The 13478-nt window shown below is 41.8% G+C and overlaps 1 protein-coding gene across 3 annotated transcripts in view; it reads right to left on the bottom strand.

The window, feature by feature from the left end:
* The window catches only part of wdr95 (WD40 repeat domain 95), a 138639-nt gene that overhangs the window by 73761 nt on the left and 51400 nt on the right, over window positions 1–13478 (bottom strand). For all 3 annotated transcript variants that reach the window (XM_063054272.1, XM_063054274.1, XM_063054275.1), the window contains 5 exons: window positions 11946–12011; window positions 3001–3231; window positions 1943–2025; window positions 1753–1845; window positions 1018–1063 (listed from right to left, as the gene is read on the bottom strand). In XM_063054272.1, the coding sequence (XP_062910342.1) occupies window positions 1018–1063; window positions 1753–1845; window positions 1943–2025; window positions 3001–3231; window positions 11946–12011 (519 nt within the window). The remainder of the gene's footprint in view (window positions 1–1017; window positions 1064–1752; window positions 1846–1942; window positions 2026–3000; window positions 3232–11945; window positions 12012–13478) is intronic.

Below are 13478 nucleotides of genomic sequence, written 5' to 3'. Positions count from 1 at the left end.
AGGTAAGCACATGGTTGCAATCCTACTCCTTTAGCTGATTGTATCCGCTCTCAAATCATTGGTCACTGAGATTGAGAGGTTGGAGTACTTTTAAAGTGTCTGGGAGTTCTTTTAACGTTGCTGCATTCTGAAGCATTACAGTGTCAGAACCACAAGATTTTATAATTAGTCATTGGTTGTGAGGATGAAGAGTACAGAAAAGCTAATTAATGCTGAGAGAAACTGTGGTTCTGCGACTGCTGCCGAACAGTTGCGTAAGCACAGTAGCATAAGGTGGCAGAGCTGTCGCTTCACAGCTCCTGTGACCTCGCTTCAAGCCTGAACTCAGCTGCTGTCTATGTGGAGTTTTCACCCACTTTCACCCTGTGATTGCAACTGGGTTTCCTCCAGTTCCCTCCCACAGCCCAAAACCACCAGCTTGGTAGATTAAACGGTAAATGGAATTTAACAAACCCCCCCCCCCCGTGCCCCCACACAACAGTCTTTAGAGTTTACAAAGAATGGTATGAAAAACAAATAACATCCAGTGAGTAGTCTTGTGAGCTAAAACACTTTGTTATTCAAGAGGTCAGAGGAGAATAGCCAGACTGGTTCGAACTGACAGGAAGGTGACAGTAACTCAAGTAATCAGGTGCTAGAACACTGATGTGCAGAAGACCATCTCTGAATTCGCAACATGTGAAAAATCGAAGAGGATGGGCTACAGCAGCAGAGAACCACACCGGGTTCCACTCCTTTACCTAATAAAATGGGCACTGCGTGCATAAAAGCATTGCAACCTGCAAAATGAAGTCATCACTGAAACGCCCCAGTCAGTGTTCTGTGAACACGAGTTGCAGAGTCCTTGAAAGTGAGCCCAAATCTATTTGGAATTTTGTTTATTAAATAAGCAAAGAGAGTAAGGCCTGTGCTGAGATCTGTGTGTCACCAGGCACACTAGGAGTGCTTTCTAGATACTGAAAGGACACTGGTGTGTGGAGCTGTCAGCAGCACAGAATGGTCATATCAGACTCTCACCTGGTCATCTCCATAGAGAATCATGCAGTCATCGGCACCAGTAGAACTGCAAAATAAAAGAAATCAAGTCATAGCATCTGACGTCTACAGGGATTCAAACTATTTCACAGCACAAAACATCTTGGAGAATTATTCTAGCCCAACAAAACTGTTAAACTTGAGGGTTTCTGCTGCAGTCAGTTTTATTTCAACAACTAATTCTGTGAAATAATGTTTACACTACGGTATGTTAAATTTAGAAACTCTGGTGAAGTACTGAAGATTGCAGAACAATTTTGTAAGTCAGAATACGGTGGCATGGTAGTGTAGTGGTTAGCACAATACCAGCAACTAGAGTTCAATTCCTGCCACTGTCTGTAAGGAGTTTGTATGTTCTCCCTGTGACCACCTGGATTACCTCTGGGTGCTCCGATTTCCTCCCACAGTCCAAAGATGTACCGGTTGGTAGGTTAATTGGCCATTGTAAACTGTCCGGTGAATAGGCAAGGGTTAAATCAGGGGTTGCTGTGCAGTGTGGCTCGAAGGGCGGGAAGGGCCTACTCAGTGACATACCTCAATCAATAAATAAATTATTTTGATGGAGACACAAGAGATGATAGTTGCTGGAATCTAGAGCAGCAAAAATATTCGCTGGAGGAAGTCGATTGAGCACCATTACATTCAGATTTTGATACTGAAGTGAAAATTCAAGAATATCTCACACTTAGGAGTAGGCCAACAACTTGGATTCCTTACCAGTAATCAAGCTGTAATGGACATGCCTCTGAACCAGTGATCTGGCAATATGGCTCAAATGTAGAGAGCTCATAAATCTGAATTTCTCGATCTCTGAATTTAAAAGAAATATAAAATACCTCAGCTCTTCTCATGTAATTCACTTAGCTTTATAAAATTCATTCAGGTAAAATGGAGAAGGAACCCATACCCAGTACTTAGAATGAACTTGTTATATTGATACATGATGGCGAAGTCAGTTATCCATTTTGGCTTCCGGTTCAAAGACTTCTCCTGTAAGATAAAATGAATAAAATTATCGATTATCAATTTTTACCAGCTGCATTGTACTACTTTTACTTCGATAAAATTGTGTTGTTGTTGTTCGTCCTTCGTAGTCGAAGATGACCATGGCTTCAAAGTCAAATGGGAGATTGGTGGCTGTGGGTCCGGAGGTGACTGATGAGGCCAATCCGGGCCCTGAAGGCTCGCCCACATGTGGGACACAAGTGGGTGGGTGCTGTCGTGGCAGTGGATGCTGCTCGGGCCTTGCGCACAGCACGCTTTCATTGCGCCTCAATGATGCGCTGACTTCAGCTGCACGGGATAAAATTGTACACATACAGATAATACAAAGATATAAGTATAAAAAAATGCAAGAAATGTTCAGCAAGTTGGTCAGCATCTGTGGAGAGTATTCTAGGGTGATGGTTTTCAGAATTGAGAAAATTTTTAAAAACAAGCAGATTTAAGTGTGTGGAGGAGGAGGAAAGATGGAGAGAACAAAGCACATGGATATGATAAGGTTCAGACTATGAGAAAATGGGTAAGACAGCTTGCTCTTTACCAGAGAGGGTTCTGGAGGCTTGTTGATGTATTTAATCTGCCTGGAGAAGATGTAAATTGAAAGAAAATAGAGAAAACAAACGTCTGCTGTAACCATGAAATGTAGAAGCCTTCAGTATCCTCTGTCAGTCAATAACAATTCAGACACATTCTTTTCTTTCTGTCTATTCCTCCTCCTCACTTTCTCAGCATGTGTAAATTTCTAAGTTCCACAGTTTCCAAGTGCTAAAGGCCATTAAACTATTTTTGAATTTCTAGTACAAGAACATAGCATTTGATTATCTATGCTTGACAGTCACCTCAACTGAAGACCAATGAAAATTATTCCCACTATTACTCCTCGGTAATAGTGGGAATGAAGTTTAGTGTGCAAATGCCCAGCTCACAAACTCAATCCTTATGAAAGACTACAAATGTACGTACAAAGAGCCTCCGACTACGCTTCAGCTTTAGTTGTGACGTCCAGAAGGAAATGGTTCCACCTTCTCGCATCATGATGAACATCTCATCAGGCGTGAAGTAAATGCGCAGAATCTGCTCGGCATGGGAGAGCATCCTGACAGTTGCCGGAAGGGAGAATGAGATATGTTTTGATCGTACGTAGGATTCCTCAATCTCCTGATACTTTAGTTGCATGAATGTGCAGAATTCATCCTGATAAACAAAAAAATAAAGGAGCACAGAACAGAATGCAGTAGCTCTAATGAAAGGACAACAGAAATACTTATTCAATTTAATTCCTAATGAATACAGCATTGATCTGCTGAATAGTTTCAGCAATTTCTACTTTATATTTTCAGAAAGATTATGGGATATTAGAGCAAGACTGTGAAGATGATTGAGTCCAATCCGAACTGTTCTGAGAACTGCATTTTATTTCTCAAAAATAAACAGCTGTCACATAAAAGATAAAATCAACGGGAGATATTTAATGTGAATTATACCAAAGTCTCATCTTCAAAAGCTCAAAATCAGGCTTAATATCACAGATATAACTATATGCTGTGAAATTTGTTGTTTTGCAGCAGCACTGTGCAATATATTTAAAAAATACTATAAATTACAATAAGAATAGTGTACACTATTTTTAAAAATAGTGCAAAATAGTGAGCATGGATCATCAGAAATCTGATAGCTGGGGGGAGGGAGCTGTTCGTAAAACACTGAGTGTGCATCTTCGGGCTCTTTTTCCTCCTTCCTGGTGGCAGTAATGAGAAGGGGCATAACCTGGATGGCAAGTGTCCTTCATGATCAACGTCGCCCGTTGAAGACACTCTCAGTAATGGGGAGGCTGGTGCCCATGATGGTGCTGGAATCATTTTAAAACCCTTTGCAAATTTTGCATTGGCACCTCCATATCTGACAGCGATGCAATCAGTTAGAATGCTCCTCATGGTACAACTATAGATATTTGCTAGAGTCTTCAGTGACATACCAGAACTCTCTGCTCAAACTTCAAATGAAATACAGCCACTGCCGTGCCTTCTTAGTAATTCTGTCACTGTGATGGGCCCAGGATAGATTGGAAATGTTGATGCCCAAGAACTTGAAGTTGCTCGCTCTCTCCATTGCAGACCTTGTGATGAGAATTGCTGTGCTGTTAGTCACCCTCTCCGTTGCTGGATCCCTCAATGAGAATTGCTGTGTGATATTACTCACCCTCTCCATTACTGACCTCTCAATGAGAATTGCTGTGTTGTTACTCACCTTCTCCATTGCAGACCTCGTGATGAGAATTGCTGTGTGTTGTTACTCACTGTCTCCGTTGCTGACCCCTCGATGAGAATTGCTGTGTTGTTACTCACCCTCTCCATTGCTGGATCCCTCAATGAGGATTGCTGTGTGATATTACTCACCCTCTCCATTGCAGACCCCTCGATGAGAATTGCTGTGTGATATTACTCACCCTCTCCATTGCAGACCCCTCGATGAGAATTGCTGTGATGTTACTCACCTTCTCCAGCGCTGACCTTGTGAAGGGAATTGCTGTGATGTTACTCACCTTCTCCAGCGCTGACCTTGTGAAGGGAATTGCTGTGTGTTCTCCCTATTTCTCTTTCCTGAAGCCCAGGTGACTTTATGCCATTCTTAATCAAAGTTCATCAAACTACTATACATTTTTCTCAGACCAGTGGCATACCTTATGAGGCTGGGTGCTCAACAAGAGTTTCACATGAATTTGAATAGGAGAGTAACAGAGAAAAACAGAAAATACATAAAGTTGGATAGGTCATCACTTTCTGACCACCCCCAGCTCACCACAACAGCTGCTGACTGCCCTCTTCCCAATCATTTTTCAAATAGAGGAGGCCCATTGCAGTCCTTACTCCAATCTACTCACAGCCCAACATCAATGAGAGGGGAAATGGGAGCAGGAAGGAACACAGTGGTTCTGGTCTTGCTAGGGAGGACTTACAAAGGTCCTCTCATCCTCCTACATCTTCAATAAGCTTCTTCTGGTGCTTTAGCAATGAACCCACCATTAAACATTACAGTTGTGCCATGGCAAAGCATGTTGTGGCTCCATGAAGTATATTTACTGTGCACACTGCAAAATCCTCCAAATGAACAAGAACCATCCTCTGTGAAACTGTCAATAGAATCGTCTAGCTAGTCTATGCTACCACTAACATCAAGGAATCGTTGTGCTCCATGTCAGTGCTAACTATTCATCTCCTCACAAAGTTCATAAAGGCATTACTTATGAAAGTGGGAAATTGAGAAAGATAGAAGCATTTATCATAAGACAATAAGATATAGGAGAAGTAGGCCATTCGGTCCATCGAGTCTGCTCTGCCATTCAATCATGGGCTGATCCAATTCTTCTAGTCATCCCCACTCCCCTGCTTTCACCCCATACCTTTTGATGCCCCGGCTAATCAAGAACCTATCTATCTCTGCCTTAAATATATCAAATGACTTGGCCTCCACAGCCGCTCGTGGCAACAAATTCCACAGATTTACCACCCTGTGACTAAAGTAATTTCTCTGCATCTCAGTTCTAAAAGGATGTCCTTCAATCCTGAAGTCATGCCCTCTTGTCCTAGAATCCCCTACCATGGGAAATAACTTTGCCATCTCTAATCTGTTCATGCCTCATTGATTGACACTAAACAACATCTTATACATTGAAAACAACATCATTACTGCAATCAGGGAGGTGGTACAGGAGCCTGAAGATGCACACTTAACATTTTAAGAACAGCTTCTTACCCTCCACCATCAGAGTTATGAATGGTCCATGAACACTAACGCACTATTCTGCTCTCTCTTTGCACTGTTTTTTTAAAAATATACTGCTTATTGTGACTTACAGTAATTTTTCATATATTGTGCTGTAAAACAACACATTTCATGACATCATTCAGTGATAATAAACCTGATTCTTGTACTGTTGAAGAGGCAGATCTTTTAGGCGGACTTGTCTCATTCTAAAACGATCACAAGGAGACGAGTTAAACCGCTATTTACAGCGCCCTCATTAAGTTGCCTCAAGGGAAGAAATAACTTCAAATAATAAATGTGTTCCTCTCCCTTGGTATAGTTGTGATGTGACACTTTTCACAGCGTAATATCCTAATCGTGAAGGAACTATGAGGGATGCATTTTACATCCCGGCGTAGCTACCAGATCGCTGAGTGGGAGTACGTGAAGACAGCTAACTTTGCAATCAGGTCTGCACTTAAGATTATAAAGGCAGAACTTTGTGGCAGTTTCTCAGAGTTGGACTGTGATCAATCACCGAGTGGGATTCGTTAATAAGGACGAATAAAAATAACACGTGCAAATGGAGGGGGCCATTCTTAGTGTGCCAATGTTTGGAATAGCTTTGGCTCAACAGGCTTCGGTGAGGTAAAGTATGTGGTAACTCATTTTGTTCTTAATTGTTCATTTATTGTCTTTTAGGGCATAGCAGTGTAGTGACAATGGCTTCAGGACAGTGTTTTGTACTCTGCGACCGATGTGGGAATTCTGGGAGACCTCCAGCCTTGTGGGTGCATGGAGCTGCAGCTCCTGAGAGACCGTGTTAATGAACTGGAGCTGCTGCTCAATGACCTTCTCCCCCTACGGGAGAATGAGGTGGTGATAGACAATAGACAATAGGTGCAGGAGTAGGCTATTCAGCCCTTCGAGCCAGCACCGCCATTCACTGTGATCATGGCTGATCATCCACAATCAGTATCCAGTTCCTGCCTTATCCCCATAACCTTTGATTCCGCTATCTTTCAGAGCTCTATCCATCTCTTTCTTGAAAGCATCCAGAGACTTGGCCTCCACAGCCTTCTGGGGCAGAGCATTCCACATATCCACCACTCTCTGGAGCTACAGGGAGGTAGTCACCCCTAGGTTGTAGGAGACAGGTAACCGGATGACTGTCAGGAGAAGGAGGGGTAATGCACAGCTAGTGCAGAGTACATCTGTGGCTGTTCCTCTCAATAATAATTATACAACTTTGGTATTATTGAGGGGACGACCTCCCAAAGGGGAGCCACAGTGACCAGGTCTCCGGCACAGAGTCTGGTGCTGTGGCTCAGAAGAGCAGGGAGGTGAAGAGGACTGCAGTGGTGATAGGAGATACCTGAGTCAGAGGAACAGAGGCGAGATTCTGTGGGTGCGATAGAGACACCCAGATGGCATGTTGCATCTCAGGTGCCAGGGTCAGGGATGTTTCAGACTGGGTCCATGGCATTCTAAAGGGGGAGGCTAAGCAGTCAGAAGCCTTAGTACATATTGGCACCAATAACATAGGTAGGAAAGGTGAGGAGGTCCTGAAGAGAGATTTTAGGATGCTAGTTTGAAAGCTGAAAAACAGGACCTCTAGGGTAGTAATCTTTGGGTTGCTACCTGTGCTACGTGCCAGTGAAGGTAAGAATAGGATGATTTGGCAGAGAACTTGTTCAGGAGTAGGGGTTCAGATTTATGGATCATTGGGATCTCTTCTGGGGAAGGTACAATTTGTACAAAAGGGGCGGGATACACCTGAATCTGAGGGAGACCGATATCCTCACAGACAGGTTCGCCAGAGTTGTTCAGGAGGACTTAAATTAATTTAGCAGGGGGATGGCAACTGGAGAGACAGTGCTGAGGATGAGGTTGTTGGTTTACAAACAGACGCAATGTGTAGTGAGACTCCTAGCAAGGAGAGGCTGATCATAGGGCAACATTGCAGTTAACAGGCTGAGTTGCAAGGTAAAAGGGAGACAAAGTCGAAAAGGGTGAATACAGGACTGAAGGTGTTATATTTGAATGCGCACAGTATACAGAATAAGGTCGATGAACTTGTGGCACAGTTACAAATTGGCAGGTATGATGTTGTAGGTATCATTGAATTATGGCTGAAAGATTATAGCTGTGAGCTTAACATCCAATGATACACATTGTATCAAAAGGACAGGCAGGTACGCAGAGGGGGTAAGGTGGCTCTGTTGGTAAAAAATGAAATCAAATTATTAAAAACAGGTGACATAGGTTGGAAGGTGTTGAGTCAGTGTGGGTAGAACTAAGGAACTGAAGGGTAAAAAGACATAAAAAGAGTCATATGCAGAACCATTCCCCCCCAACAGTTGTAAAGATGTGGCCTACAAATTACATCAGGAGATAGAAAATGCATGCCAAAAAGGTAATGTTACAATACTAATGGGGGATTTCAATATGCAGGTAGATTGGGAAAATTAGGTTGGTGCTGGGTCCCAAGAGGGAGGTTTTCTAGAATGCCCATGAGATTGCCTTTTGCAGCAGCTCATGGTTGAGCCCACTAAGGTGGCAGCTATTCTGGATTGGGTGTTGTGCAATAAACTAATAAAGAGAGCTTAAGGTAAAGGAACCCCTAGGGACCAATGATCATAATATGATCAAATTTAACCTGAAATTTGAGAGAAAGTTGTTAAAATCAGATGTATTAGTATTACAGTGGAGTAATGAGAATTAAAGAGGAATGAACAAGGTGCTGGCCAAAATTGAGTGGAAAAGAACACTGGCAGGGTTGATGGCAGAGCAGCAATGGCTGGAATTTCTGGAAGCAATTTGGAAGGCACAGGATATATACATCCCAAAGAGGAAAAAGTGTTCTAAAAGGCAAGGTGGCACAACCATGGCTAACAAGAGAAGTGAAAGTCAACATAAAAGTCAAAGAGAGGGCATATAATACAGCAAAAATTAGTGGGAAATTAAAGGATTAGGAAACATTTAAAAACCAATAGAGGCAACTGAAAAAGATGGAATATGAAAGTAAGATAGCTAATAATACTAAAGAGAATACCAAGAGTTTCTTCAGATACATAAAGTGTGAAAGAGGTGAGAGTGGATATCAGACCACTGGAAAATGATGCTGGAGAGGTAGTAATGAGGGACAAAGAAATAACAGATGAACAGAATAAGTATTTTGCATCAGTATTCACTGTGGAAGACATTAGCAGTATGTTGGAAGTTTGAGAGTGTCAGGGGGAAGAAGTGTGTGAACTTGCTATTATTAGAGAGAAGGTTCTTGGGAAATTGAAAGGTCTGAAGATAGATAAGTCACCTGGACCAGATGGACTACACCCCAGCATTCAGGAAGAGGTGGCTTCAGAGGATGTGCTGGCATTAGTAATGATCTTTCAAGAATCAATAGTTTCCAGCATAGTTCCACACAAATGTCATACTACTCTTCAAGATGGGAGCGAGGCAGAAGAAAGGAAATTATGGGCCAGTTAGTCTGACCTCAGTGGTTGGGAAGACATTGAAGTCCATTGTTAAGGATGTGGTTTTGGGGTACTTGGAGGCACATGATAAAAATAGGCTGTCGTCAACATGGTTTCCTCAAGGTAAAATCTTTTCTGACAAATCTGTTGGAATTCTTCTAAGAAATAACAAGCAGGACAGCCAAAGGGTTTTCAGAAGGCCTTTGACAAAGTACCACACGAGGCTGCTTAACAAGCTACAAGCCCATGGTATTACATGAAAGATTCTAGCGTGGGTAGAGTAGTGGCTGATTGGCAGGAGGCAAAGAATGGGAATAAAGGGAACTTTTTCTGGTTGGCTGCTGGTGACTAGCGATGTTCTGTGTTGGAACCATTTTTTTTCATTTATATGTGAATGACTTGGATGACAGAACTGATAGCCTTGCTGCAAAGTTTGTGGATGCTATGAAGATAGGTGGAGGGGCAGGCAGTCTTGAGGAATCATAGAGGCTACAGAAGGACCTAGACAGATTAAGAAAATGGACAAAGAGGTGGCAGATAGAATACAGCATCAGGAAGTGTATGGTCATGCACTTTGGTAGAAGAAATAAAAGGGTAGACTATTTTTGAAATGGAGAGAAATTCAAAAATCTGAGGTGCAAAGGGACTTGAGAGTCCTTATATAGTATTCCCTGAAGGTTAATTTTCAGGTTGAGTCTGTGGTGAGGAAACCAAATGTGATGTTAGCATTCATTTCAAGAGGAATAGATGGAATGTTGAGGTTTATAAAGTACAGGTGAGGCCTCACTTGGAGTATTGTGAGCAGTTTTGGGCCCGTTTTCTAAGAAATGATGTGCTGATATTAGAAAGGTTTCAAAGGAGGTTCACGAAAATGATTCCGGGATTGAAAGACTTCTCATATGAGGAAAGTTTGATGGCTCTGAGCCTGTACTCACGGGAATTAAGAAGAATGAGGGGTGACCCAATTGAAACCTATTCAAAATTGAAAGGCCTCAATAGAGTAGATAGATGTGGAGAGGATGTATCCTTTGGTGGGAGAGTCTAAGATCAGAGGACACAGCCTCAGAATAGAGGGGCATCCTTTCAGAATGGCGATGAGGTGATGTTTCATTTGTCAGAGAGTGAAGAAGCTGTGGAATTCATTGCCACAGGTGCCTGTGGAGGCTCAGCCTTTTGATATACTTAAGGCAAAGGTTGTTAGATTCTTGATTAGTCAGGGCGTGAAAGGATATGGGAAGAAGGCAGGAGATTGGGGTAAGAGGGAAAATGGATCAGCCATGATGAAATGGCAGAGCAGACTTGATGGACAAATGGCCTAATCCTGCTTTTGTATCTTACGGCCTTATGTGCCTGCATGATCTATTATAGGCAGGAAGGACCTTCCCCAAGTGGAGTAATTGAAGTAGAACCAAGTTATTTGGAGTGCACCTCAGTAGGTGGCAGTTAGGCTCCTGCTCATCTTGGTGGGAGCAGATATTTGACAGAGAGGATTTGGAGTCTCTGGGTCCTGGCCAGATTTCTAAATTCCACTACAATTCTGCCACATTTAAATCAAAGAGTATGTCAGAAAAGTTTACATTATAACCGCCTGGAGAAGAAATATCAGAAATGATATACTGACACCACACAAATCTGTTGCATTTAAATAGACATCCCTGTGATGTATTTGTTCTTGTGCTGCAGTGTTCAGTTTCCATCATCAGCAGCTGGACAACAAATCAGTTGTCCTTGATAAAGTCCAGATTAAGATCAGTTCCAAAGAGAGCTTTTGAGGTCAAAATTATGCTCTTCTATATTAGAAACGAATATTATGTTCATCAGATGTTTTTCTCCTCATTATTTTAAACAAAATACTATCACGTTAATAGATTTGAAAATCCTTGGTCCGCAGCGCAATTTGAAAGTAGAGCTTCTGTAAGGCCTGCTGTTATTATTCAGCTCCACTCTTTGCAGGGACAAAACTGCAAGCATCATGGCCTTGAACAGACAGTAATACTGATAAAGGAAGCAGCCTTATTATAATAGATTGGGCCTGAGGGATAATAACACAAGAAAGTGCAGTCCATGGAGAATAAATTATCTATCTTGAGCAGGGAACCATGCCATAATGGAACTATTAAATGAGTAATTGGTGAAAGGAATTATCAACTTTTCTTTCATATGTTGCTATTAATCATTTGAAAATGCCCTTAATTAAATAATTTATTTAATATATTTGTCCTTGTCATGAATATCTGCCTAATTTACACTAAGCAGCTTAATATTTTAATTCAGTTTGTGAACTCAACTAATTTCTCAATACAATAGAGGCAAAAGGAAAGAAATTGCAGATTTGACTGCAATAGGCAATAAATGCTGATGACACACTGATGGGCAGACGGACTCAGAAAAGATCCACTTCACAACAACCATAAGCATGCGATTTTAACACTGTGCTCTCACTTACCTCTCACCCTTGTTTGAAAGTTTTCTTTGAAATTTTATCACTTCGTTCATTTTTGTTTAAAAATAAGAAAATTACAATAAAAGAAAAAATTTCTTGAACTTATTGAAGAAATAGATTCAACATACAGGTTAATTTAATGCACACAAAATCTTTCTGTGTATTCAAGATCCAAAATTAATTTCAGCATCTCAGAACTGCAGAACTCAAATTAAGTTGCCTAGCTCTGCAGTATTTGGACATACCCATCCAATTTGACCATTTGCAGAATAATCAATCTTCCTGAAAAGTTCTTCTATTTGGTCATCATGCTAGAATGAAAAACAGTAAAATTAATTATCTGAAAATAACACTGGCATTATCAAACTAGGTCACAGCTACAGTAATAAGGTCATGAAAAACATTAAGGAAGGCTCTCAATGTCTTTGGAAAGTCAATTCTAAATATATAGTTCAAGTTTAATTGTCATTCAACTATATATGAATAAAGCCAACAAAACAGTGTTATCCTGAGGCCAAGGAGCAAAATGCAGTACCAACAGTCACACATGACACGAAACACATACAGCACATATAACACAACAAGCACGTACAAGATATCGGTAAAATACAGTGGCGCAAAAAAAAAACTAGTCCAAGACCCCGAGTCCGAGTCTATGGATGTTGCAGCAGTCTGCAGTCAAACATAACACAGCTTTGTCTTCTGTCAAGGGAACACTGAGGGGGGGCAGCACTGACTCCCACTTGAAACCTCACCACACGCCCTCTGGTGGAGCGCAAAGACTCTAATGCCTTTCTCTGGGGCAGCTGCAGCTTGAGGCCTAGTCCTTGCTATCACCAAGGCCACACAGCTCCCCCGCTTACCGCCCCTGCCATCCGCCAAAAAAAATCTGTGAATCGGACTTGCAGCATTCCATATTAATAATGTCTGAGAAGGTCTTGCGATCACTCGCTGTTAGGTTGCGCACCGCCTTCACACACCGACTTCTCCGACGCTTCTCTGATGCAGGGAGCAGCACGATCCAATTTCAGCTCCTTCAGTTTCTCTGCCAATGAGTAACTCACTGATGAGGTACTCCTGCAGTACTTTAAGTTCTTAATGTCCAGTGGGGTCTTGCGATCATAAAAAAAACATGCTTAGAAAGGACAATAACACATTTGGTTGACCCCATAGAAGCCACTGTGTTCGAACACACAGCCTTCTTACTGAAAGAAAATAGACCTTCCAATAAACAATGGGGCTCAGATCGCAACATCTCCATAAATCATCATCACTCTCCACCTCCTGTTTTATTCCAAATGTTCAACACTACAAGAATATTGTGCTTGAATTTACTTTGTCATATGCTCTTTTTTTCCCCAGTGTCATTTCCAGGCTAGGAAATATTGAGCTTTTCTAGTCTTTCTTCAATTATTATTACCTTTCACCACTCTTCATCGGACCCTCTCTGAAATTAGTGTTTGTTTCTGCTGCATGATGACTAGAAATAGACAGAGTTTTAAGCAATGTGTTGTAGAGTCATTGCAACTAGTGAAGATTTGGACTGTAGTGGGATAGTAATTTAATCAACCAGCAACCCCACCCACAGTGGATGAAGTTTAAAAGGAACCACAGGAGGCTTAACTCTGGTTCTTGCACCACACCATCCAACGTTTACCACTGAACACTGTCATTTTGAACACAAACAACACACACAAAATGCTACAGGAACTCAGTAGGTCAGGAGCATCTATGGAAAGGAATAGTCAAAGTTTCAGGCTGAGACCCTTCATCAGGGC

This window comes from Mobula hypostoma, chromosome 7 (assembly GCF_963921235.1).
Source record: "Mobula hypostoma chromosome 7, sMobHyp1.1, whole genome shotgun sequence".
Classification (NCBI taxonomy): domain Eukaryota; kingdom Metazoa; phylum Chordata; class Chondrichthyes; order Myliobatiformes; family Myliobatidae; genus Mobula; species Mobula hypostoma.
The sequence above is the reverse complement of the archived record's forward strand: the minus strand, read 5'-3'. Positions and strand labels throughout refer to the sequence as shown.